The sequence below is a fragment of the Fusarium musae genome, chromosome 7, assembly GCF_019915245.1.
Source record: "Fusarium musae strain F31 chromosome 7, whole genome shotgun sequence".
Lineage (NCBI taxonomy): Eukaryota > Fungi > Ascomycota > Sordariomycetes > Hypocreales > Nectriaceae > Fusarium > Fusarium musae.
This window is the reverse complement of record NC_058393.1, coordinates 1,982,762-2,010,310: the sequence shown is the minus strand read 5'-3', so window position 1 is coordinate 2,010,310 and position 27,549 is coordinate 1,982,762. Positions and strand designations below refer to the sequence as shown.

General features: G+C 41.6%; 5 protein-coding genes across 5 annotated transcripts; 3 read left to right on the top strand and 2 right to left on the bottom strand.

The window, feature by feature from the left end:
* Positions 1-2,403: 2,403 nt before the first annotated feature.
* Positions 2,404-4,806, top strand: J7337_009785 (uncharacterized protein; the record flags this gene model as incomplete). Its single annotated transcript, XM_044827380.1, has 7 exons — positions 2,404-2,682; positions 2,737-2,858; positions 2,914-4,024; positions 4,078-4,232; positions 4,300-4,514; positions 4,572-4,684; positions 4,732-4,806. 7 exons carry the CDS (start codon positions 2,404-2,406, stop codon positions 4,804-4,806), a joined length of 2,070 nt encoding a protein of 689 aa, XP_044677974.1.
* Positions 4,807-4,891: 85 nt separating this feature from the next.
* J7337_009784 (uncharacterized protein) lies at positions 4,892-6,565 on the bottom strand (the record flags this gene model as incomplete). The annotated part of the gene is made up of 3 exons (XM_044827379.1): positions 4,892-5,766; positions 5,820-5,936; positions 5,998-6,565. 3 exons carry the CDS (start codon positions 6,563-6,565, stop codon positions 4,892-4,894), a joined length of 1,560 nt encoding a protein of 519 aa, XP_044677973.1.
* A 363-nt stretch (positions 6,566-6,928) lies between these two features.
* On the bottom strand, positions 6,929-10,442 carry J7337_009783 (uncharacterized protein; the record flags this gene model as incomplete). The annotated part of the gene is made up of 6 exons (XM_044827378.1): positions 6,929-7,102; positions 7,178-7,381; positions 7,441-7,785; positions 7,855-8,128; positions 8,180-9,411; positions 9,462-10,442. 6 exons carry the CDS (start codon positions 10,440-10,442, stop codon positions 6,929-6,931), a joined length of 3,210 nt encoding a protein of 1,069 aa, XP_044677972.1.
* A 584-nt stretch (positions 10,443-11,026) lies between these two features.
* Positions 11,027-14,133, top strand: RAT1 (5'-3' exoribonuclease 2; the record flags this gene model as incomplete). Its single annotated transcript, XM_044827377.1, has 3 exons — positions 11,027-11,336; positions 11,426-13,535; positions 13,587-14,133. The coding sequence occupies 3 exons, from the start codon at positions 11,027-11,029 to the stop codon at positions 14,131-14,133; spliced, it is 2,967 nt and encodes a 988-aa protein (XP_044677971.1).
* A 724-nt stretch (positions 14,134-14,857) lies between these two features.
* J7337_009781 (uncharacterized protein) lies at positions 14,858-22,633 on the top strand (the record flags this gene model as incomplete). The annotated part of the gene is made up of 8 exons (XM_044827376.1): positions 14,858-14,911; positions 15,001-16,455; positions 16,507-16,817; positions 16,877-16,991; positions 17,056-19,689; positions 19,744-20,003; positions 20,059-20,735; positions 20,793-22,633. The coding sequence occupies 8 exons, from the start codon at positions 14,858-14,860 to the stop codon at positions 22,631-22,633; spliced, it is 7,347 nt and encodes a 2,448-aa protein (XP_044677970.1).
* Between the last annotated feature and the right edge of the window lie 4,916 nt (positions 22,634-27,549).

Genomic DNA, 27,549 nt, shown 5'->3' with positions numbered 1-27,549 from the left:
TTATTAAGTTAGTAAAGTTATTTATAGTAATTTCTATAACTATCTTTTACTTTTTTTTAAAGATTTACTTAAGAACTATCTTTATAGATTTTACTTTAGTATTTTATAAGGTTATAAGGATATCTTTAGTATCCTTAAGATAATAATAGTTCTTAGCTTTAAAGATCTTATTATTAGCTATTTACTTAATTATTTAAGTAAGTTTATTATAAAGTATAGCTTTTATTTTCTTTTAACTTTTCTTAAACTAAAGTAAAACTTTATCTAAGACTTCTTAATATATAATATTTAAGATATTCTTAAATTAAGTTATTATATCTTTATAGTTAGCTTCTAGCTTCTTGAATTTAAACTAGTAGTATATTAACTATTTAATTATTTAGGGATAGTTATTTAAGAGCTATTCTAGGTTTAGCTTTTTAAGCTTTACCTCTAAGCTATTAAAGGTAGTATTATCCTTAATTATAAACATTTCCTTAAGATTTTTCTTTACCTCCTTCTAACTATAGCTTTTATAAGCTTAGTATATATCTTTAATAAGGGAGGGAATAGTAAAAGCTTTTATAATTATTACTTATTTTTCTTTAGATATATTAAAATTATTTATATAGCACTTAAAGTAATAGAGATATTTAGTAATATTATTATTATTAAAGATCTCTATATATAAAATAATATTACTAATTATAGTATATAGTTTATAATAGTCTTAGATAGCTATAATAAGGGCTTAAAGTTAGGTAGCTATTATAGCTAGAGCTATTATAACTAGTTAAGTTCCTATCTTTATAAAGAAGGTATCTATCCTATTAAATAGAGAGGAGGTATTAATAGAGTTTATTTTAGTAGGTATATAGTAATTAGTTAGTTTATATTATTTTAGTATAGTTATATTACTTCCTTATACTTTATATAAGCTCTTAGGGGTATCTTTTATATCTATTTTTTATAAAACTATTATATTAATAGCTATTATAATTATTAAGTTTTTTATAAAAGTCTAAAATATTAATAATATAAAAATATCTTATAGTAAGGTCTTAAAGATCTATTTAATTAAATAATTTTAAGGGATTTTTTACTAAAATTCTAGAATATTATTAAAGTTAGTTATCTAAAGGGAGAAGGTCTTTAGGTTCCTGTTTTTAATATAAAGACTCTAATCTATATTATTTTTAACTAAGTAAGTATTTTTAAAGCTTATTATAATACTATCTTTATATTATTAAGTTAAAATTAGTTATACCTAAGTATTAGAGTATAATACTATCCTAAGATAGGAAGTAAATATAAGGTAGTTTTAGATTATTAATTATAATATTACTCTTTATACTTAAGAAATATTTAGTCTTATTACTTTTAGTTTAGTATATAAGGGATCTATTACTTTCTATTACTTCTATAAGTAAATTATTATTATTATTATTATTATAGTCCTTTACTTTTTATTTTCTTATTTTAATATCTTCTTCTTTTAATAAAGTCTATAACTTTAAGTAATATAAAAGTACCCTTCTTTTTAACTAATTAGTTAATTCTAAAATCCTTTTAGCTAGTAACTATTAGTAAATTAGATTATCTAGGTTTTAGGGACTAATTTAAAGGTAAAGAATAATAATAAGGAAAAGACTATAAAAAATAATATTTCCTAATATATCTTTAATTATAAACTTTATATAACTAGCTATAAAGGTCTAATTAAAATAAGGTCTTTATTATTAGATAGAGAATTAAGTAATTAGTTTAATAGTATTAAATATAAAGATAAAATATATAAAATTTAGTCTAAAAAAGCATAAAGAAGCTAAAATCCCCCTTAAGGTCCTATCCCTTTATATCTATTAAGACAGACAGTCTTCCATTCTTACTAATAAGGCTAGACCTCTTACCCTAAGCTGCACACCTTATCTATTACATTACTATAAGGGCTTTATTATTTAAGCTATTATATAAAAAGTTAAAAGCTTAATAGCCTTAAATAAAGCTAATAATAACTAAAAAAAAATAAAAATAAAAATAAAGGCTTTATTATTTAAGCTATTATATAAAAAGTTAAAAGCTTAATAGCCTTAAGTAAGGCTAATAATAATTAAAAAAAAAAAAAAATAAAGGCTTTATTATTTAAGCTATTATATAAAAAGTTAAAAGCTTAATAGCCTTAAGTAAGGCTAATAGTAATTAAAAAAAAATAAAAAAATATAGTAAATACTTAGATTAATTAATAAGTTAATAGCAGAAGTCTTCTCGGATATCAGAATGTGGGGTCTGGTTCGCTTGGTAATACAGTTAAGTTAACTAAGGTAAGGTACCTATCTCATCTCACTAACGTCACAACCACTTCTCAAACGCGTCCCTGAACCAAACATCGCCAATCATTAGCTGCTCACAGGCAAAAACAGCGAAATGGAGACACGCGTGGTCCCAGGGCGCAGTTTCACGCTGCGAGGCGTTGTAGCTGGTCTCGCTGTTGGCACCATCATCTGCTTCTCCAATATGTACTTCGGCTTGCAGACTGGATGGGTTTCCATCATGTCAATGCCTGCGAGTCTCATGGGCTTTGGCATCTTCCGGCTCCTTGCGCCGCACCTGAGGTTTCCATTTTCTCCCGTTGAGAACGTATTGCTCCAGAGCGTAGCTTGTGGCATGGCTATTATGCCACTGGGCTGCGGCTTTGTTGGTGTTGTATGCCATCTAGACTCATCTTATACCAAGAGATTGTTCTGACTAGCGAGGCAGATCCCGGCATTGAACTATCTTTTGGCTCAAGTTGAGCAAGGCCCGATCAATCTGAGTACCTGGCAGCTCATCATCTGGTCTCTGGGACTCTGCTACTTTGGCGTCGTCTTTGCTGTTCCCCTGTAAGCCATTATATGATCCGTGTCTTTCTGCTCCAATCTTACTGATATCTACCAGACGCAAGCAAGTCATCATCCGAGAGCGCCTCAAATTTCCCAGTGGGTTCAGTACGGCCGTACTGATCTCAGTATTGCACGGACAAGGCCGGCAATCGACCAAGGACGAGCTTGACGCTGCTGCTAAGGGTGGCTTTGCAAGTCTCGTTCCTCGTGACGAGCCTCTTCAACCAGACACCGTTGGCCGGGCTGCTACGGACCAGGAGCATCAGCAGGATGCCGGCGATGCCGTGCCGGACAAAGGAGATTGGGCAGCCAATATCAAACTGTTACTTTTGTGTTTTGGCGGCTCTGGGCTTTATACGCTGGCGACATATTTTTTCCCTATACTGCGCAACTTGCCAATCTTTGGTTCTGTCGCAGCTCACACATGGCTGTGGACATTTAACCCCAGCTTCGCTTATATCGGTCAGGGAATCATAATGGGGACCGAAACGACGCTGCATATGCTTCTTGGTGCTGTAGTTGGCTGGGGAATCCTCAGTCCTCTGGCCAAATCTCGGGGGTGGGCGCCTGGTGATGTTGATGATTGGGAACATGGTAGCAAGGGATGGATCATTTGGATCTCGTTGGCTATTATGCTGGCGGATGCAATTGTCAGCCTTGCTTACGTTGCCCTCCGCGGAATCTTTGCCAGCCAACAGGTTACTGGGATTATGTCTTCCCTACGCCAGAGAGTACAGGAACATGGCGTCTCTGGCTTGTGGAGGAATCCGAGCCATGACTATTCGCCGCTCTTGAGCAGAGAGACTGAGACTGCTCAGAGGCGCTATGGAGCTGATGAATATGCCCCTGTCCAAGACGACAATGAGGAGGATGCTCCTCCCCACCAGCGCATCGGGCCCCGTATGGTAACGATCGGCCTTCTTGCTTCGATAGCTCTGTGCGTTCTCACTATTCATTTGGTCTTTGGTGACCTTGTACCGCTCTACGCCACCACCATTGCTGTTCTCATGGCTCTGGTGTTAAGCATCATGGGAGTTAGGGCGCTGGGCGAGACGGATCTGAACCCCGTATCTGGGATTAGCAAACTCGCGCAGCTATTCTTTGCCTTTATCATCCCTCAGACTCACAAGTCCAGTGTCTTGATCAACCTGATCGCCGGTGCTGTAGTAAGTGGTTCCCTATGCCTACATGTTCAGGCAAATGTTCTAATCTGCCACAGTCCGAAGCTGGTGCTTTGCAAGCTGGCGATCTCATGCAGGACCTCAAAACTGGGCACTTACTGGGAGCAGCTCCGAAAGCCCAATTCTGGGGTCAAGTCATTGGAGCAAGCGTCGGTGCTGTTCTGAGTGCATTCATCTACCGTGTCTACACGAGGTGGGTAACCTATCACTTCGCCATACCGCACTTGAAAGAGGACCTGGCTGACACCGTTGAAACGCAGCGTATATACGATTCCTGGTGATCTCTTCCAGGTACCAACCGCCTACGTCTGGATATTCACTGCAAGGCTCGTCACAGGTTCTGGGCTACCATATCGTGTCAAGGAATGGGCCATTGGAGCTGCGGTTCTATTCGCAGTTGCCACTATCACCAGAACGCTCGCTATCGGTAAAAGATGGCGACCTCTTATTCCTGGTGGCATTGCTGTCGCCGTTGGTAAGTTGACTACTATATGTGACCCCAAGGGAGATACTATCGCTGACACCTGAAAAGGCATGTATAACGTCCCGTCTTTCACACTGGCTCGAACCGTTGGCGGTCTATTTGCATGGTACTGGACTCATATCGCGCGGCGGACGCAGACCCCTCTAATCATTTTTGCTTCGGTACGTGTCTTGTCCATTCCATGTCACATCTATCCTGACCCCTTTAGGGATTCATTCTTGGCGAGGGTTTCCTGAGCATTGTAAACCTCTTGCTGCAAGGCTTGAATGTTCCTCATCTGTGACTGCATCGCATACCATATTCGACTCGTGGGGACACCATCTTCTCAGACTTTGCTGGCCGTGTCCAAGCCTGATAAAAGAAGCATTTTATTTCAGCTGCCATGAGTGCTTCCTTGAGCCACCCTCAGGATCGGTCCAAGAAGCCCTCAAAACCAACGCTCGGGCATTGTCGTCAGCCGCCGCAAAAACAATATTTCCTGAGAGACTCTGGGGCGACTTGGCAGATGATTTCGCCTCTGGAGGAGCGAGAAGAAGGCCCTGCTTCCAGTGTGTGACAGTGCCATAAGGCCCGGTAGTGAACGCTACGCCTCCCTGGTCTTTCTTGTCCCAGGTCTCTGGTGTTGTCTCGGCAGGGGGTACTGGGTCGCTTCTGGATGTCGTGAAGAAGTTGTCGAACCAAATGAGGAGCCCGTCAACATTTTCGACCTCACGGGTGAGTTTTGACGACCACTTGGCGCTGAACTGAAGATCCTCAGTCTTGACGGTATGGAGATCAAGCACCTTGAAGGGGTAGGGTTCACCACAGACAGAACTTTGTGGCATGGCCTCGACACGGGCCTCTTCGTAGATACCTTCTTGCATAGTCTTCATGTCAAAGCCGTAGACATCTCTCCAGAAAGAGATGTGGTCCGAAACATACTCGGGGTCTGCGATGGGGGCAATCCAGATTGTGGCAGAGCTGGGCGCGAGAATACCATCGGGCTTCAGGTAACGGTCTCGAGCGTACAAGACACTTGGAAGCATAGCCTCATAGAGAAGACAGTAGCCCATCCACTCGCTGACAATGATATCGACCTGGCCTACAGGCAGCTTGACATCCTCAATGGCTCCCTGGAGAGTTGTGATAACATCGGACAGGCCGTTGTGGAAAATATTCTCCCTAGCCTTGACGATGATGTCTGACTTGTCAACAGCAATGACTTGCTTAGCGCCAGCCTTTGCCGCAAACATGCTCAAAATACCTAGGTTAAAAGCTTTAGTGCTGAATCAAGATCGAAACCATAACTAGGCTCACCAGTGCCACATCCGATATCGAGGACGACCTTGTCCTTGAAGATGTGCTTATTGTTGTAGATGAAGTCACGGTACGCATCAGTTCGCACGGTATCTTTCAGCATGGTCTCGTGAATTTCTGGACCCAACTAGTCAGTATGAACAGATCAAGATATCGATCGATAACTGGTGGGATATACCATGTGCGGCGTAAGACTCGAAATAGTAGGCAGAGTCATCCTTCTTCTCTGTTGCAGCCGTCTCGGTATCATCGCCCCATCGCTTATCAAGTGTCTGCTGAACCGTCAAGCGGTAGCTAGCAAATTGATCTCTGAGCTTCTCGAGCTCCTCCTCCAGTTCCCTGTTACGGGCCTTGAGATTTCCATCGTTGGATTCAGCTGCTTGGTCGTTGGTAATGTTCTCCAATACTTCGTCCAGCGAAAAGATGAGAGCATCGTTCTCCAGAACAGGCTGAAGGTACTTCTCGTCTTCGAGGTCTTTTGCAGAGATCTCCTTGGGCAATGGTGTGCCATTCTTTACACTATCACGAACAAAGTTGACGAGCTTGACAGCACCGTGAAAGTCAAGCTGAAGCTTTTGGACATAATCGGCAAAGCTGAAACCATGATTCTTGCTGCTATCCTCGAGCATAGCGGCAACAGTAGGGAAGGTTTGGGTGCTGAAGAAGGATGTAATGGGGATTGACTCCTCATCCGACTCGAGGTCGAGCCATTCGCCCTCATCAGAGATAGATTCGTGACTAGACATTTTCCCCTTTTCACTGCAATACAATGCAAGACCAGGCCAGATCGAACCAAGTTGAATCAAGAACTCGAGTGGTGTTGGTTTTGTTTTGTTTGGTTTGCACCGAGTTAGCTAACCTAACCTTAGCTTGGAGAATATTTTGTGGGATCACGGTGATTGGAGAAGGCTATGCCCTGTTGGGGATTTTTTTCTGGGTCATGATAGGTAGAAAGTCAAAGGCAAATGGCTTTGCAACCATCCAGATGCAATCCGCGAGGTGTTTGCCGTTAGTTAATATATATGATATGTCTGTAAGGGGGTATATGGCATATATTCCTGTCTGTCTGCCTGTCTGTTTGGCGGCTTTGCTGATGTACCTTTTTTTTTTCATCTTTTGGCTGTCGGCTTCTGTTTCGTCTCTTCCTTTTCATCATCGTCATTCTCAGACTCTTGGTCGTCTTCTTCTCCATCATCATCATCGTCGTCGTCGTCATCCTCATCTTCCTCACCATCATCGTCCTCGCCGTCTGATACGGTTTCTCCAAGCTCAACGAGACGAGCCTGTAGTCAAGTCAGTTAGTATAGCGTATGCAAATGGGAGCACCGCGTTTCTTGACTTGCCTTGTATTTGGCCACTTTTTCCTCCAAATCGCCAAACACCATGAGGAGGTCATCAAGTTCGGACTGGGTGGTCTCTCTAGCCTCATTTGACTCCTGCAGCTTCTTCTCAGTCGCCTCTCTTGCCTTCCTAGCCTCCTCTTTTGCTGACTCCTTCGATTCTGATAGTTGCTTCTCGGCTGCGTCCTTTGCTTTTTTGGCAGCTGACAGTTCCGATTCCATCTGTGAGACATGTGAGTTTCTTGACCATCTTCCATCAGGACAGGTTGATAATCGCAAACCTTCTTGAGCTTAGCCTCCAAGTCCTTCTTTCCAGCGTCTCCTCCGCTGAGCTGCTTCTCGAGGCTCTGGCACTTCTCCTCTGCTTCCTTGGTCTTCAATTTCTGCTGCTCCAGGTCCACCTGACTCTGCTCTCGATAAGCATCTATCTCAGCATCTTTTCTATCGCAGAGGCCTTGCAGTTCCTCTTTGAACCTGGCCTGTTTCTCATCTGCTTGAACCTTGGACTGGATCTTGAAGTCTTCGTATTCCTGACGAAGAGGCCCTAGAAGCTTCTCATATTTCTCTCTTTGCATATCTATCTCGTTCTTGCGTTGCAGTTGTAGTGTATTGTACTCCTTTTGGGACTAGGTTTGAGCCAATATCAGCCGACTACACTCGTACACACCGTAGTGGCTGGGATAACAGGTACGCACCTTCATCAGAACAACTTCGAGACGACTGATGTTCGCTTTGAGATCTGCCACTTCAGCATCCGTCCTCCGTCTGATCTTCTCTGCTTCGGCCTCGGCCGCCTTCCGGACTTGTTCGAGCTGCTTCTGATGATCGTTTTCTTGTGCTGTTTGCTGTGAACGCAGCTGAGCAATTTGCTTTTGATACTCGTTCTCCTTGATCGAATATTGAGATTGTAATTGAGCAACCAGCTTACGCTGATCATTCTCCTTAGACGCCAATTGACCCTGAAGCTTCCTGCAGCTGTTTCAGTAGGGGCTAATACAAGTTGATAATGGTGGCACTTACCGCAGCTCTTCGCTATGATGCTTTGTTAACCCTTCATTCACGGCTTTGACCCGTTGCATTTCTAGAGCAGCGGTTTCCTTTGATCTGCGATGATCCGCCTGTTCCTGTCCTAACTGCCCCTGAAGTACCGCTAGCTTTTCCTGGATCTCGTTCACAGCATTCTGCTTTTCCTCGACCTGGCTCCTGAGAGAGTCTACCAGTTCCCTCGAAACGCCTTTTTGAACACCATTGGTGACGACAGAGATCTCCATGCCGGGCTCTCTGTCAATAGCACGTGCTATTCGGCTGTAGTTGTCCTTGAAGAACTCAACAAATTCCCTGTCGAAGAAGACATCGGGGAGTCGTCCTGGAGACGAAGCGTCCAGCCTTTGAGGCAATACTTCGAAATCACGAATAAAAGGGTGGCTGCGAAGTTTTGATAGGCGGTCTAGGTACACATCTCGATCTATGCGAGCCGTCAAGATGGAGAGTAATGTTGCTCTTGGGATTGGTGAGTCTTTTGTTGAGAATTCGTAAGCAACACCAAGCAGCATAGTGCACAGTCCCTGAACGATCTCGCCCCCGCCTATGGCTGGAGGCTGTGAAACAGCTTGAATTAGGCTTTGAACATTGCTCCCCTCGGCGAGAAAGTCGTTCACTGCATCCAGATCCTCAAAAAGCCAGCCCAAGAGTAGCATAAGATAACCGACCAAAACCCGCGTATCGTCGCCTCTACGAAAGCCTGACGTAACGTGAGCTGAAAGAGTCTGGATAGCAGTCACAACCTCTTCCCCATCTTCCGAATCACCTTCGGTCAAGCCCATGGCTTCTGACTTGGCCTCCGGGTTTTCATGCAAGAGATGGAAGGTGATCACAGCAGCGAACCATTGCCTGTATGGATCCGAGGACTCAACTAGAGGCTGCAGAAGAACTGTCAAAACGTTGGAAGACTCGTTGGCTCCAGATTGATGTCCTTCAATGGCGCGGCCCAGGAAATGCAGCCTGACAGCTGGGTGATGTGAAAAATAAGCTTGTAAGCACTCAGCCGCCGCAAAACGAACATCGAATTCTTGGAGGTCCTGCAGACACAATGTCAGGTCCAATAAGCCGTCGATAACAAACACTTTTTCGCCTTGGCTGGTCTGTCCATCGGCCATGTCATTCTTAGCCAGAGGAGCCAAAACCATCATCTGAGCAAATGTCTCCTGAAGAGGTGCATTCTGCCGAATCACGTCACCACAAGTGATCAGAGCCTATATGATGTCAACGAAATGGCCTTCCAGTAGCAATCAAATTATCGAACCTCGGCCTTGATTTGTGTTTGCGCTTCATGGCTGAAGGCCAGTTGTAGAATATGGTAGGTAAGACCATGCTTCCATATAGCTGTTTGATTCAATGGAGTGCCTGCAGAGCCCCTGACAACAAATAGACGAATAACGGCGAGGAAAGCATAAACATTGCGATTTCGTTGCGCTGCTGCCCACGAAGCAACCTCAGACCCATCAGTTTGAGGTTTCAGAACTCGACCTAATAAATCGGCCAAACGGTTCATGCAGCCCGACTCTCGGAACAGGGCCTGGTTTGAGCTGTTTGACCGGAGGAGGTTGGCCAAAAGGATCAGGCAGTCTTCAACAGTGCGACCTCCTTCTACGAGAGCTCCATCGGCTTCGATGATGGCAAACAATCTCTCAAAAGCGTTCTCAAAAGCCACCAGCTTTTGTATTTCGATCGATGTTGGTGTGAGGTAGGTCAGGAGAATGATAGCTTCGTTACGTATAGCGTCGCGTTGGTCATCGAGGACGGAAACCAGCCGCGGTATACCGAGGGGAGCAGTAAAGATACATTCCTCAGTGCGTTCTGTACGTGCCGAAAGTATGGCGGCTAGTAATTGTAAAGAATATAGACGGGAATAGAAATCGTTTGTTTCGAGGAAATCGAGCAGTAACGTGATGTTCTCTTGGCGTTGAGTGAACTCGTCGGCCAACCATAGGGCGATCTCCTCCGAAGCTTCGGGACTATCTTCATTAGGGTTGAAGAGCATTAACAAAGTCTCGAGTACCACTTTGACGGTGTCGACATCTTCACCGTCTTTGCTTAGACTCCCTATTAGACTTCGTAGGGCACCCGAAGCCACAGAAGCTGGATAATCTTTGGCGAAGCTACGAAGACCCAGAATTGCAGCTCTTCGGTCTTCTAGCAAAGTTGCCGAACTGAGGCGACCGCTTAGAATGTCAATGGTCTCACCAACCGATTGCTTCGCTGGCGCGCTGGCGATAGAGAACATGATTCTGGCGCCTCAATGCCATATGGCTCAAAGGGATTCGAGGGGGTGCATGGAGCCCTTCCGGCAATTGTTAATAACGTCTTCTCTGTTGGTGAAGATCACCGAAAAAGCTATCCTAATTAGTAGACACTAGTGTAGGTATTGGCTTCTTAATTCTGGCCAGCTTGTCAGGAGAAGATGCGAGCCGTCATGCTAACTCCATTGCTGCATAATTCCCGATTAAGGTACAATTCAGTAAGTGGGGTTTCAGGGCCCCACCCTGGCGCCACAGGTGTCCACTCACTTGCATAACGGTGTGGCTCAGGGTCCAAGCTAGCAGTCAAAGAATCATGTCGCGATTCGAAAAGCGACAGCCTTCATCCTACACATAATTTTCGTCTTCCTTCAAGCGACAACCGGGGAACCTATTCGCTTGGCCTCAACGCGCTGTCGCCTCAACTCATTGATGCGACACATCCGGTGAGAGGCATTTATTTCCCGAGTCCCAGGTTTTGTAACCGCATTGCCTCTGTTCGCCTGGAGTCTGCTTGCGCAACGAGCTCACTACAAATTTCCGAAAAGTCGACTTCCGCAGAATCGCTACGATGGGTATTCCCGCGGCTTTCCGATGGCTTTCTTCCAGATATCCTAAGATTATCTCACCGGTAATTGAGGAGCAGCCTCTTACCATGGAAGATGGCTCCACGATTCCTGTCGACACGACTCGCCCGAACCCGAACGGCGAAGAATTTGATAACCTGTATCTCGATATGAACGGCATCGTTCATCCCTGTTCTCACCCTGAAGATCGACCAGCCCCCAAAGATGAGGAGGAAATGATGATGGAAGTCTTCAGATATACCGACCGCGTGGTGAATATGGTTCGGCCCCGAAAGATACTCATGATTGCAGTTGGTATGTTGAATCAATTTATTTTTCTTGGCTCAGTCTCGGCCGGAGCTGCATACGTAATTTATTTGTTAAAGGCTAACAACTCCCCTTAGATGGTGTTGCACCTCGAGCCAAGATGAACCAGCAACGGTCAAGACGATTCCGTTCCGCACAAGAAGCCCAAGAGAAGGAGAAGGACAAACAAGAACTTATCAAACTTCTAAAACAACAGAATGGTGGTAATTTGACTGCCGAAAGTGAAGAGACTGTCCTAAAAAAGGCATTCGACTCAAACTCGATCACACCTGGAACGCCTTTCATGGACATTCTCGCTCTGAGCCTGAGATATTGGTGTCAGTACAAACTCAACACAGATCCCGGTTGGGCGAAACTCAAAATCATCATTTCTGATGCTACTGTTCCCGGAGAGGGAGAGCACAAGATCATGAATTTTGTTCGGTCCCAGCGGGCATCACCAGACCATGACCCCAACACTCGGCATGTGATATATGGTCTTGATGCCGACCTTATCATGCTGGGGCTTGCAACTCATGAGCCTCATTTCCGTGTCCTCCGTGAGGACGTCTTCTTTCAGGAACAGAAGGCTCGTTTGTGTAAGCTCTGTGGCCAGAAAGGACACGATGCCCAGAATTGCCGCGGCGAGGAGAAGAAGAAAGATGGCGAACACGACGAGAAGGACAAAGGCGTCGCCCTCAAGCCTTTCATCTGGCTTCATGTCGCTGTATTGCGAGAATACCTCGAAGTTGAGCTTAGCGTCCCTAATTTGCCCTTCCGCTTCGACGTGGAACGTGCTGTTGACGATTGGATCTTCATGTGCTGTTTCGTAGGTAACGATTTCTTACCGCATCTCCCAGCCCTGGAAATTCGAGAGCATGGCATTGATACTCTAACCAAAATCTGGAAAGACAATCTGCCAGTTATGGGTGGCTACGTTACCAAGGACGGGCATATCGATCTTGAAAGAGCGCAGGTGATTCTGAGCGGGTTAGCCAAACAAGAAGATGGTATCTTTAAGCGGCGAAAAGAACAGGAAGACCGGCGCGAGGCCAACTTCAAGCGGAGAAAGCTGCAGAATGAGAACAGCGGCCGAGGTGGACGCCAAGGTGGACCTGCTCATCCTAAGAAGATTAATGGCCTCGAAAACCCTGCCAACGTGCTACTCCAACCCATTACCTCCTTTTCTGGACCGAACGAGCAGAGATTGACTCACGACATGATTGTGAACCGCAGTAGCGCGCCAGATGCGAATGTTGCCAACAAGAGCGCCGCGAGTGTCCTCAAAGCCCAACTCCAGTCGCAGAAGTCACTATCAACCCCGAAACCAGCGGAAGCGGATCAAGATTCTGCTTCCGCTCTTGGAAAACGAAAGGCGTCAACACTTGAAGACGAGAATGGCTCGACTCCTGATACATCCAATGCTCCAACTCCAGCAGCCCCGGCAGAGGAGGGCCCCATCGATGATGTGCGTCTCTGGGAGGACGGCTATGCTGATCGATACTACGAGAAGAAATTCCACAAAGATCCCCAAGACATTGAGTTTCGTCACGAGGTCGCACGCGCATATGTTGAGGGTCTTGCTTGGGTGTTGCTGTACTACTTCCAGGGGTGCCCCTCTTGGGAGTGGTATTACCCATATCATTATGCCCCATTCGCAGCGGACTTTCAAGACATCGACAAAATCAAGATTTCCTTTGAGAAGGGCAGAATATCTAAGCCATTCGAGCAGTTGATGAGTGTCTTGCCGGCTGCATCACGCCATGCCCTCCCTGAGGTTTTCCACGACCTCATGCTTAACCCTGAAAGCAACATCATTGACTTCTATCCGGAGGACTTTGAAATTGATCTCAACGGCAAGAAGATGGCTTGGCAAGGCGTCGCTTTGCTTCCTTTCATTGAGATGCCGCGCCTACTCGCCGCTGTTCAAGCAAAATACCCGGAACTCAGTGCAGCGGATTCAGCACGCAACGAAATGGGTAGAGATGTTTTGATCTTCTCAGAAGCCCATGAGAGTCTGTACGATGACGTTTTAACCAAGTTCTACTCCAAGAAACAAGGGGACTCCAAATTCAAGTTGAACCCGAAAAAGAGTGACGGCTTGTCGGGCAAGGTCGAGAAGAAGGAGGGATATGTCCCGCACGAAGAATTGAAGTACCCTCTTGAGAGAAATGGTATGCCCAATCTCGACTATGATCGATCGGTCAGGTATGACACCGTGCCCATAACCCACAGTTTCTGTTTGGCTAATATTTTTAGCGTCTACTACGATATGCCTTCCGTTTCACAAACACACAAGTCGATGCTGCTTCGTGGGGTTCAGCTTCCAAAGCCTGCTCTCACACAAAGCGACATTCAAGATATCCGGAACAAAGCCAACCGTGGAGGCAGGAATGGCGGCTTCGGACGAGGGGGCCACAATCGAGGTGGCTACAATGGCCCTGGGATGTCGCGTGGGCCTCAGCATGACAGGCACCAAGGAGGATATGGTAGGTCCAATGGCCATTACCCTCCGCCGGCCGCTTCTCATGTGCCTCCACCACCAGGAGCCCCTGGATTCGGGATTGGTGTACCACCACCGCCCCCACCAGCTCATTATTACAACCACCAGCAGTACGACAACCGCCACGGCGGTGCTCCAGGCTATAACAACCAATACAGAGGCCCACCGCAACCACCTCACGGTGCTTCTGGTTATCAGGGGTACGGAGGACAATCCTATGATAGAGGACGAGGCCCAGGAGGATACGGCTCAGGAGGCTATGGTTCTCGAGGTAACTACCGAGATGGGCGGTCATACAGGTAGTTTGTGGAACTAAAAGCGTAGGGATGGCGGAGAAATGAATGAGTTCTGTAGCAAAACTTTGGAGTTTGATCAACCGTGCCAAGGTACATGATATACGGCATCGTGCCTGACCAACTCAAGACGGGGTAAATTGCATCGTACCAGAGCAGTGAAGTTCGGGGGTATGGCCTTTATTAATTGATCATGAACATCTAAGCTGGATTGTGTTTAAGCTCTTGAGATGCAGGAGGCTGTGGTTGGTATTTGAGGTTCGACTAGACTATTTCTGCTTGATTTGCAGTTGCTGAACAAAGACGGCTAATATCGAGAAATGTGCATTTGCGAGTGAGGAAATGGATGCTGAGTCTACCTTAGCACTTAGGTAGCTGGAACAGAGTTAGGCGATGGGGAATATATGTATAATGCGCTTCTGGAGACTGAATTGGAGTAAAAAAATACCTAGGTGCCTACGCTTCAGCCTCATCCAATGATAGAATAATAATTCAATGCGTTGTCCGTACTGATATTATCCACTGTAGGTACTAAGTTCGTTACCTTTCACGTCGTAGACGTCTGAAAACGGCGAGCTCCCCTATGCGTCCTACCCCTGTGGGGACAGTTCGCGGGGTTTGGCACGAACGCAGTGACCCTTGGGCAATGCCTGCTCGGTCAGGTCAGAGGGACGAGCGACTCCCAACTTGATCTCTCCCAAATCTGCGTATCCACGCTCAATGCTGTCGCGATCATGAATTGCGACGCAAGCCTAGTCGGCTGCCTTGCCGACAGGCTCGCTACAAGAGTAAGCATCTGCATATCTCATGCGCGAGGCAGCTTGCGATCGAACCCCTTAGCGGCTTGGGTTGACTGACGTTGGGTACCTCTCAATAGCTTCCCCATCGAGCTGGCACCAGTGGCCAGAGCCTACAGCAAGACGATGTCCTTCACGTTACGAGAGCCACCCTGATCGAGCTAGGAAACACTTCCATATCCACAGTCATCGCGTCGCTTCTGGTTCTACTCGAGGACCTTGCTCGCCCCTACGCATCTGTCGCCGACCACCCCAGCCATATCTTGGCATCCGAGCTCTACATCGTTGCCGTCATTGCAGACTGCTGTTCTTCCCATTGGGCCTCTCTCTCACAGGACGCAGATGTAGAACCGGCCCCGGCTCCCCCTCCGCTAGACGAAGTACTTGTGAGCCGCCTATTCGATGCGTTCAAACACCTCCTTGAACCGATCCCCGAGAACTGTATACTTCCAGCACAGACTCTACTTGACCAAGTCTCGACGCGCAATGTCTCCGTCACTCGACCCGAAAGCTCCTCTGTCTCCTCCGACGCCGATAGCTCCCCCCCAAGCGATGAGAGGTTTGCAGACACGTTGGTGGAGATGGACATCCACATCAAGACTGTGACCGAGTATGTCACTACTTCCAGTTGGACGGCTGCCTTCGACTATTTAAGGAATGTTATATACACTATTCGAACTAGTATTGTTACGCAACCCGGCGTCTCTGCGCCTGGATCTACCCAAGATGCTGAGAGAGCAGCCCTCGTCGTTCTGCGATTGCTCTCTTTCTTCTGGGTTGATGGCCCAAAGCTAGGTCAAGTTATACAAGAGATCTGCTCAAGCTTCCTACACTTTCGAAAGCCTTACCAAAACACCATTGCTGTAGTTTCTCCATTGCTGATCATGAGATGGCTGGATCGGTTTCCCCGCGAGTTTGTGCAGCTTCACCAGCTTCACAAGCGACTTGATGGTGGAGCTGATACGCTGTTTGACATGGCACAGGCTGCGACAGATAACGGACGCCGAAAGGGTCTGTTCTACCCTCTCCAAACCACTCTACTTTTTCTTTTGCCGGATGTTTTTGAGGTGGCGAGCAATATGCGCGAAGCGAAGAGCAGCAGCATGGTGAAGAAAGTTACCTTTCTAGATGGACTGAGAAAAGCCTCACGCAATCGAAATGAGCAAGCAGCTTACTGTCTGGTTTCTCTTCTCCGTGCTGCCAGGCATTTTGATGTTGAAAGCGACTCGGCGCTTGTCAGTTATGCCTTGGATGTTCAGGATGAGGTCCGCGATGCTGTTTTTCGTCGTCTTACCGCATCAGAATACGGACTGTTTGATCAAGACATGATGACCGCAGCCTTTGTGAGCTTGACCCATCTCAATCTCGATACCAGTGTCAGCGGCTTTGTGGAAAGCTGTATCGCTTCAAATGCCCCAAGCAGTTTCAAGTTGGCTACTGTCCAGGGCTGTACGTATTTCGCTCAGCAGCCATATGCTCTTAGGTACCACGAACTATTTGATGCGGCAATACCCTTCATGCGGACGCAATTAGAGGTGAGAATTGGCGATTTTCCGTTTCTGCCGGTTTCCAACTGACTTCCTTAGACCGAGAATGCCAAGGCTGTCAATCCGACGGGTCGACAAGGGAGTGAAAGGACAGAACTTGTTTGTAGCATTCTCCAATTCTTGGATGCATCCCCAGCTCGGTTATTAGATGATCTGTCAAAAGATGGTTCAAATAACAGCTTCTTCAAGTCCTTCCTTCTTTGCGTATTGTCCGAGAACCCGGCCGTGCGTAAATTAGCCACTGGCGTTGCAAGCCGACTCTTTCAAGGCCATCTTGAGGCATATCGTCAATTCGATACTGGGCACCGCTTCGGCACAAAAGAACTTCGTGATGATATCTGGAGTCGAAGGTGAGCACATTTCTTCTCTACGCTCAGCCAATCCCAACCCTGCTAACGAAACTCCCAAGCTCCAAAGTTCTGCTTGCTTTATGCGAGTCTGTCACCTCTAAGAAAGATGACCAGAGCTTGCGAGATCTACAAGACTATCTAGAAGCACGCTTGCTACTTCTCAAGAACATCCCGGTATGCAGTCCTGCACCTCCAGCAATGCTATTCGTGATAGTCATCGACAGCTAACCTCTTGCAGGAACTGGCCAAAGTACCAGAGGACACACCAGATGTCATCAATGCGTCTTCCAAGCTTGAGACGACACTTCTCATATCACTCTGTTCTGCCAGCATTACAACTTGTCAACTGGTGACTTCCTGCACAGGATTGTTCATTCAAGAGTGCTCGATCGTGGACAAACATGTTGAGTCAGCAAAGTCCTCGGCATCAGTGCTTCGCAACGCTGAAGTCTACCGCGAGATATCCTCTCCAGCCTTCCGGTTCACTGGACTAGTTGCATTCCAGAAGCGAGTAAGGGGTCTTTTGCGCCGCATGCAGTTCCCGACAACAGGCATCGTAAACGCCTGGGAAACCGCATTCGATCGTTGGCTCCATCTCGCAAAGGATGTCTCAACATCAACTGTCGAGATCGTGGATGGAAGAGCACTGGCCGAGTGGCGAAACTATTCAGGATTCTTGGCATCCTTGGGTGGCATTTGCACCGCTGACCAGGCTATTATTCTTGAAGAGCCTGCTCTTGGAGGTCTAAGGTGGATCGACCGTGTCTCTTCTGAGCACTCCGAGGAACCACTCTTGACAAGATATCTGAGACTCAGTATCCAGCTTTTAGCTTGTGCCAATGTGAGAGTACGCGAAGCCATGCGAGATGTGCTTGCCAGTGAAGTCTCGCCTGCGCTCTACTACCCGCTATTCCGGGCCTTAGAATCTGAATTAGAAGTATTATTCACTGGAGCTCTGGCTCCCGTTGAGAAAGATCAGGATAGTGAGGTGGTATTCGCTGAGCAAGCTGCATCTCTACTTCGGGCTCTTGTGGAAAGACTAGAAAGCCCCTCCGACCTCGGCGCGGCCTCGTCAGTCCATCTGGGTGCACTCACGCTCAATTTTGCAAAGTTCCTGGATGGTGTCACCGATACACCCAATACGCTAAGGGTCAAGATCCGGGTATGCCACCTCTGCGAAGTGGTGACAAAGCGAAAAGAGCACCTGAACTTGAGGGACGATGTTCGGATCCGGAACCAGCTACTTGAATATATCTTCGGGTGGATTGCTCGCCCTCGCTCGCCTCAGCATGGTCCTGGCTCCCGACAGGATGACACGACTCGTGTGCAGAAAGACCTTGACAAGGCTTGTTTAAAATCACTGGCTGACTTGACTTTTCGTTTGCCATTGCAACCCTCCGAAAGCCATACTGATGCTGGGATGAGCGAGATGAAGTCGCAAATGTTCCATACATATTTCAACCGCTTCTTGTCCTTGCTTAACCATGAGCCATCAGAGCTGACTAGGACTGATACGAATTTGAGTGTCACTCTCCGTGAAGAGTCTGCATCAAACTCAGATTTGGCCATCACCATCTTGTCCAATTTACTTAGTGCTAATATCGACGTTGGCCTCAAACACTCTCTAAATATTGGGTATCACGACAATGTTGAGATCCGCACTGCTTTCGTCAAGGTCCTCTACAACATTCTGATCCAAGGCACTGAGTTTAGCAACCTGACTGACTCCGCTGTGAGTGAGAAGTACGAGGAACTACTTGAGTTACTGACCAATGATCTCTCCCTGGCCATCTCTATGGCCGTTGCTTGCCCCAGCACCGAGGTGGATGAGCTCACCATTTGCCTTCTCACTGTTTTCGAGCAACGGGGAATGATATTTGAGCTTTTGGAAGCACTCATCAAACAAGAGATTGAAGACACTGAGAATGAGGCCGAGATATTACGACGAGGATGTGTTGCAACCAAGATGCTATCAGTCTATGCCAAGTGGAAGGGTGCTTCCTATATTCGAACGACGCTACAAAAAGTCTTGGAGCGACTCATGCTGACATCCAAGGATCTCGATCTAGAGCTTGACCCTGCAAGAGTCAGCTCGACAGAGGAGCTACAGAAGAATGCTCTACAGCTCCGTATTGTGGCCAAGGTTTTCATTGATGACATATGCGCGTCTTCTTCCAGCATTCCACCCGCCTTCCGCAAGATTTGCTACACCATATCAAACGCAGTCATGCCACGGTTTCCCGATGCCAAGTATACAGCCGTAGGAGCATTCATCTTCCTACGATTTTTTTGCCCAGCTATCGTTGCTCCTGAAATCGAGGGCCTCGTGTCGACAGCACCATCTAAAGAAATGCGGCGCGGTTTACTTCTTATTGCCAAGGTCATTCAAAACCTCGCCAATAACGTGCTGTTTGGAGCAAAAGAGCCATACATGTTTCCCCTTAATGATTTCTTGACCCAGAATATTTATCACGTTACGACATTTCTTCGCGAGATTTCGGTTCCTCCCAACCAGTTGGAGGTGCAAGGCACCACGGAATCGTTCGACTTTGGATCTTGTGTTGCGCTGCATCGTTTCCTCTACGATCATTGGGACCATGTACGCCAAACACTTATCTCACGCGAGAGAAAGGATTACGCTAGGACATCTGGGGACGTCGTCCGTGGGAGATCACCAGTCTTGGAACCGCTGAGGAACCTAATTGCGAATCTTGGTCCACCACCGCTTGCTGTTTCATGGAACAGACCTCAAGTCTCATCCAATAGCCCACCGCTATACTCTCGATTTCAGAACTTCATGCTCCGAAATGCCTTTCGAAGTACCGAGTCATTCTTGACGGCACGTGCTGTTTACGATGGTGGCGAAAGCAAGGTGAGTCCGAAGCATTAGACTAACCATAATATTATATTGGCTGAACATGAACAGGACGGCTTGTCTATCATCTGCGTCATTTTGCGTCACATTGAGACTGAGAGCATCGACTATGACACTTTAATGTATTGCTACCTCAAAATCGCCAGCAGGTTGTGGCACAGGCCCTTTGGCATCTTAATCGATGCGACCTGCTATAATGGCCGCAACGAGCCTCAGGATGACCTGTTCAAGAAGTTGGAGCTTCTGACACCCTCAGAGCTGTCACAAAACCTCAGCCGTATTTATGTTTACAACATGAACAGTGCATTCAAGTAAGTTGACTTCTCAGGATGACGACTCAGGTTTCTAGGCTAACCTCACTTGCAGGCGGTGTTTTCGACGCCTGCTGAGGGTGTGCACCAAGAACGAGAACGGCGTATTCAACCCCAAAAACGTCGAATATCATTTGATAGGAAGTCTTCAAGACTTGCAAGCACATTTTCACCTTAGCCAGCTACATCTGCCCAAGGAAACCATCAGTGTCGTGACCGATACACGATATGTCTTTCAACCGATCACCCGCTTGTCAAAGTCAAAGGGTAAGATTGAAGTAATCATTAAAGTTGGCAGTCAATTTGTGCAAGTAACAACCACGAAAAAGCAAGAGATTTTCGCGGGATTTCGATTGGGCACGACCGTGAACGACATCTTCCGGTTGGGCGAAGTTGACGAAGCACCAACATCCATACAGACTGAAGATGATTCGGCTTTTGGCTTACGAGCTGACAACGGGAAGATCGTGATGTACTTTACAAGCCCAAAGAAGTCAGATGTGCTTCAGACGATCCGTGGTGCCAAGGCGAAACATGGCAAGGATAACAGGGCTCACAAATCTGTTGAGCGCCTTATCAGGCCACAAGACGTACCAGGCACGCTCCTAAATCTTTCGCTGGCGAACCTGTCGAGTCATGATCATGTCCTGAGGCTGTCTTCCTACAATCTACTCGGTGCACTTTGCCGGGCCTTCAAATTCAGCTCTGCTTCAAGGATCGTCTGCACCAAAGGTAAGTCTCGAGATAGTATCAAAATGTCTCCGTACATAGCAACTAACTTTATTCTAGATGTTTCTGTCCCTCTAGATCCAACCCGCTTCGTGGTGGACATCAGTAAGGAGTTGGCATTGAGCGAGCCTCAGTTGACGTCAGACTTTTTGACAGAATTCTTCGTGGGCTGGGAAAGCTTCCCGGATGAACAGAAGCCTCTGAGTCTTGCCTATATGGCTCCTTGGCTCCCTGGCTTGCGGACCAACATCCTCACGAATGAGCTGGACGGGGAGAAGGGGAGAGAAAGAGTCGCAATTCTTTTTCGAAAGCTTATCGATGTGACTGTCCAGGACCATTCACTCACCTTTGCCCTGGAACAATCCGTATGGCCAAGGATCGTTCAAGACGAAATTTTGCTCGAGGTTTTTCTAGATGAGCTCTTGAAGTCAGCAATGAGCTATAGTGCGCATGACGAATCTCTAGAGGTCATTGCGTCTATTGTGGTTGGCATTGGAACCGTGACTTTGCGCGGCAAGATCCTTTCACGGCTCCGTAAAGCCCTCAACCGATCATCGCTCCGCCCGACGAAATACCTGCCAGATAATGCAGTCTGGTCTGAGATCTGTGTCTTGCTTCGGTTCTGTTTGTCACTGTCATTCGACAACGGGGTGCAATCTCAGCTTTTCCTCCCGGAGATCTTCCACATCGTGACCATGTTGGCCAACACTGGTACTCAAGAGGTTCGATTACTTGTTTACCGGTTGCTTGTCAATACGGTTCACGCCGTATGTACGTCGTTCAGCCTGGATGATGCCAGATCTAGCAAACTGCGAGCCAGTCTAGATTTTCTATGCGATCCTCGTAGCGACATTTTCACGGCGCCGCCAACCTTCCCTCGCGATGGTGCCTCGGTATCGACTTCACAGGATGCAGGCCCCGCGCTGGCGGCGACCGAGAACCTCGCATCTGCTCTCTTTGAAATTTGTTCCGTCGCTGCACCAACAGTTGACCTTGCTAATACATGGCGATCGAGGTGGATGAGCCTAGTTGCAAGCACGGCCTTCCAAAATAATCCAGCTATTCAACCGCGTGCATTTGCGGTCATGGGATGCTTGGCTCGGGAAGAGGTTGATGATGATTTGCTCTACCAAGTACTTGTTGCTCTGAGGAACAGCGTCAATCGGTTTGGCGAGGACCATAACAGTGAAATGCTTGTCTCTATCGTCACTTCGCTATCGAAAATGATGGCAAAACTCCCATCAGCATCTCGCTATGGTCTGCAGCTTTTCTGGCTAGCCATGTCACTCGTGCGGTTAGTGCCTGCGACTCTGTTCAACTGTACTGCACAATTTCTCGAGGCAGTGCTAGCGAATATAAGCACTAGCGAAGAGTTCCGAGGAGACAGCATGGCCTCATTACTTCTTCAAGGACGAGCACCGCTGGATGAGGCTGCGTTGCCCCTGGAAGAGATATATGGTATACACTTCGAGGAAGAAACCTTCCACCTCGCCGTCTGTGCATGTCTAGCGCGTGGACTCACTGATACCATGACACGACAAATCACCATGCGTGTCTTGTCTTCTTTCCTAGAGATGATGACAGCGAATATTGAGGGTCGGGAAAAGGCCGAGATGACTCAGACCTCACCATATCTTTCTCTCCTGACAGCCCGCGCGGTTGAGAATGACGAATTCAAAGACAGTCTGTGGTCTGCTGGCATTAATGCCGATGAACTTGGCTTTGCTAATGGGATGCGCAAATCGCCGGATCTCGAAGGGATGCCTGATAATGTGGTCTTGCTGATCACAGCGATCGAACTTGTTGACTTCCAGTATGTGGAAGACTCCGTACAAAGGCGCAGTCTGGATTGGCTCAACAAGCTTGCCAGCGAACGCCCTATCGTGGTAGAGCAATTGTGAGTCTCGACAATAAACATACTGGGACGTCCTAAAGCTAACATAGAAAAAGAGCTGGAGCCATTCGCTCTTTGTTAGATGATACTTTACTACACAGCCAGAATTCGGCGACATTAAGGGCTGCACACACTCTTTTGCGGGCGCTATCATCAACGCCACAATTCTCGAGAGCCCCTGGCTCCATGTCCCCACTGACCGAGGTTTTGGACTCACTGGGTTTTGGTGGGTTATGGCGATCATGTTCACTTGGATCAATGGAAGACGTCAACCGTGACTACCTAGAGCTAACTGAGCGATTGATAGAGGTAAGTAAAAAGAGAATTAAGATAGTAAAAAATATAATTACTAATTTATATATAGTTAATAATTATTTAAATAATTTTAAATATAAAATATAAAAATATAAAAATATAAAAATATAAAAATATAAAAATATAAAAATATATTATAAATAATTAAAAATAAGTTAAATAAATATAATAATATTATATTAAATTAAAACTTAAAAAAGTAAAATTTTAAAATAAAAAGTTTTTATAATATATATTAAAAAAATAAAATATCTTTATAGTAATATATAAAGTATAGCTAATAAGGTCTTATAATAAAAATAATATAATATAATATTTATTTTTTAATATATTATATATAAAGTATTATATATAATATTAAAAAATATAATAACTTTAAAAGTAAGTTTTAAAATTATATAATATTACCTTTAACTTTATAATTTAATTAAATAAATAGCTTTAATTTATAAATATAAAAAAATATTTTTCTTAGCTTTAGTAAATTAAAAGCTTTTTTTATTATTATTTAGTTAATATAATTAATATTAAAGCTTTAATTTTAAAAGCTTAATTTTAAATAAGTTAAAAACTATAAAAACTATTTAAAAATACTATATTATATAATTAATATTAATAACTATAATTATTTTATTATAGTAATTAATACTTATATAAATAGTACTTTAACTAATATTAATAATTTTAATATTAATAATATTTTTAATTTATATATCTTTTTTTAATATTTAAATATTATAAATAAAGATTTATTATATATTAATAAATTAATATTAATATAATAAATTAATTTTATAATCTTTAATTATATTATAAAGCTTTTAAATATATAAAATATATCTATTATAATAACTATTATAAGTAAATTAAAAGCCTTAAAAGACTTAATTAATTACTTAAAGTAAGATTAAGACTTATTAATAAAATAATAAGCCTTTATTATAGCTATTAAATTAAATAGTAATAATAGCTAATATTAAGTATAATTTATAAAATTAAAATATATAATTAAAATAGCTAAATTAATAATATAAATATTATATTATAAAAATTAAAAGCTATTATAAAGTAAAAAAAAATATAAAAAAAAAAAAGTAAAAAAGTAAATTATAAAATAAAGGTTTTAATATTAAAAGGAAAACTATAAATATTAATAAGCTAAAGCTAGCTTAATAAGTTAGTAATAAATTAAATTAAGTTATAAAGTAATATAAAATAATATAAAAAATATAAATTAAAAGTAAATATAGCTAATTAATATTTAAGTTATTTTTTTTTTAATTATTATTAGCCTTATTTAAAGCTATTAAGCTTTTAACTTTTTATATAATAGCTTAAATAATAAGGCCCTTATAGTAGGCTAAAATTATAAAGCTTAAAATTAATTAAGGTTTATTTATTTTAAGTAATATAATTACTGCTTTAATTAAGTAATATAAATACTGCCTATAGGTCCTTTAGTAATTATATTAACCTTTTTCTTTTACTTTAATTAAAAGACTAAGATAATACTAAGCTTAGTATACTTATTATAAAGTATATTTACTAACTTAACTTTTCTTATTAATTATAGTTATTAATATTAATTATAGCTATTAATAAAATACCTGTTATATATAAAAGCCTAGAGCCTAATTAGGGCTATTATATAACTAACTATAACTTTATTATTATAATTAAATTAGTATTAAGTTAAGCTAATAAAAAAGATTATTATTTTTTTCTTAATTATTATTAGCCTTATTTAGGGCTATTAAGCTTTTAATTTTTTATATAATAGCTTAAATAATAGGGTTTTTATAATAAGCTAAAATTATAAAGCTTAAAATTAATTAAGGTTTATTTACTTTAAGTAATATAGTTACTGCTTTAATTAAGTAATATAAGTATTGCTTTTTAGTAATTATATTAACCTTTTTCCTTTACTTTAATTAAAAGATCTTAAATTAACTTTTATAATATACTAAGCTTAATATACTTATTATAAAATATATTCCTTAACTTAAATACTTATTAATTATAGTTATTAATATATATTATAGCTATTAATATAATACTATAAAATAGCCTATAGCTATATAATTAGGCCTATTATATAACTTACTATAACCTTAATATAGCTATTAAGCCTATTATAAGAATAGCTAATAAAAAAAAATATAAAAAGTTATATATAATAATAGCTATTATTAAAAAGAACTTCTTATTAAAATACTAATTTAACTTTATTAAGATAGCTATTTTTAATTATAATTTAATTAAGTTAATTTATTATTTTAAAGGTAAAGAATAATAACAAGGAAAAGACTATAAGGAATAATATTTCTTAATATATCTTTAATTATAAGCTTTATATAACTAGCTATAAAGGTTTAATTAAAATAAAGTCTTTATTATTAGATAGAGAATTAAGTAATTAGTTCTATAGTATTAGATATAAAGATAAAATATATAAAATTTAGTTTAAAAAAGTATAAAAAAGCTAAAATCCCCCTTAAGGTCCTATCCTTTTATATCTATTAAGATAGATAGTTTTCTATTCTTATTAATAAGGCTAGATCTCTTACCTTAAGCTATATATCTTAATTATTATATAAGTCTTTATATAGTTTTAATATATACTTTTATATTTAAAAAACTATATTAAGTAAGTAATTTACTAAAAGCTATTATATATATATAATAGGCCTTTTTACCTTAATATATCCTCTATAACTAACTAATTAATTAATTACTATTTTAAAAGACTATCTAACTCCTTTATATTAATCCTAATTCCTTACTGCTATTTATTCTTTATATAATTAACCTAGTTAAGCTTTAAGATAAAAGGTAATTACTATAGTATTTTAGATATTATCTTACTAATTAAGGCTTATTAGTTTAGTAAGTATAAAACTAGCTTAAATTTTTAAAGTTAAAAAATAAAAGTATTTAAAGACTCTTTAAATAAGTAAGTATTAGGTTTTTAGTTTTTTAATTATTTTATAAATATAAACCTTTAAGTCTTTAATTATCTTTTTTATAGCTTTTTTATCCCTATTTATTATCTTATAGTAAGCTATATATAAGGTATTTTTAATAGCTATAAGCTTATTAATTATAATTATAATAATAATTTAACTTAATATTAAGCTTAAGTAAATTACTAGTTTTTAGCTTTCTAGTTATAAGCTTAGTTATATAATTAGCTTTAAGGTATACTTAATATTAAATAATAAAAGTAAAGAAAAGAAAGGATTAAAGCTTTAGTACTTTAGCTAATATATAAATAACTTAAGATTTATATAATTATTTAATTCTAGTAATAAAATAAGGCTTATAAATATTAATTACTTTATTAAAGTAATTTTAATTAACTGCTAGTTAATAGTAAGGTTATTTAAAGTTTAAAGGTATTAAATAAGTCTTTTATTTTCTTTATTAAAAGTAATTTAAAGATATTAAATAGGTTTTTTATTAACTTAAAGAGGTAAGCTTATTATAAGGAATTTTAAAGCTAGCTTTATAATTATTATATAAACTAAGTAAATTTAAGCTTTTAAAAGTATAGAAGATTTTAAAAGTAAAAGAGTTTTTAAAAGTAAAGGAGATAAATATATTAGTTTTATTAAGTTATAGTCTTAATTATAAATAGAGATTAGTAATAACTTTTATAAAAAGGAACTTAATTAATTAAATAGATTAATTATTTATTAAGGCCTAGATTAAAAGGGAATATTATTAAAATCTAGTATAATTTTATAAATATTTACTTTAAGTTTTATAAGCCTAGTAGCTTAAAGGCCTATTACTTAAATTAGCTTTATTATAGTAATAGGCTTATAAAATTCCTTTTTCTTTTAAATAAGTATATTATTATAGGATTTAGATCTAGTTTATTAAAATATATATTTACTTTAATCTAGCTTTATCTCTAGGCCTAGCCTTTTAATATAAATATAATTATATCCTTTAAAGTAATTAAATAGCTATAATTTATTTAAGTTTTAAAAGATACTTTACTTTTACTTTAATAATTTAGTTTACTTAAATATTTTTCTTTAAAGTATAGCTTTAATTAGCTTATTATTTTATTTTTTTTTAATAAAAGTATTTTTTAGATATTACTTTAAGTTTTTTAAGAATTACTATTTAAGTTAAAGAGTATACTAGATCTCTTTAATATATAATAAAACTAGGCTTTATAGTCTTTTAAAGGATTAGTACTTAATTACTATATTATAAGTAGGCTTTTTATTAAAAAGACTCTTTTTTATTATTAATATCTAATATAATAAGTAATTTAAATCTTTTTATAATTATATACTTAAAATTAATATAAGATTATATTATTATATTAAGTAATTAAATAAATAGCAGTCTATAATTATTAAAGTTAGGCTAATATATTAATAAAAAAGTAAAATAATTAAAGTTATATAAGATACTATATATTACTAGCTATTTTCTTTAAGCTAAAACTATAGCCTTAATATAAAATATTTAGCTTACTTTATAAGTATTAAAGATATAAAATTAGCCTTTTACTTAATTTTATAAAATAAAGACTTAGTATTTAGTATTATTAAAGTAAATTATTAAATTAATAAACTTTCTTTTAGTAAT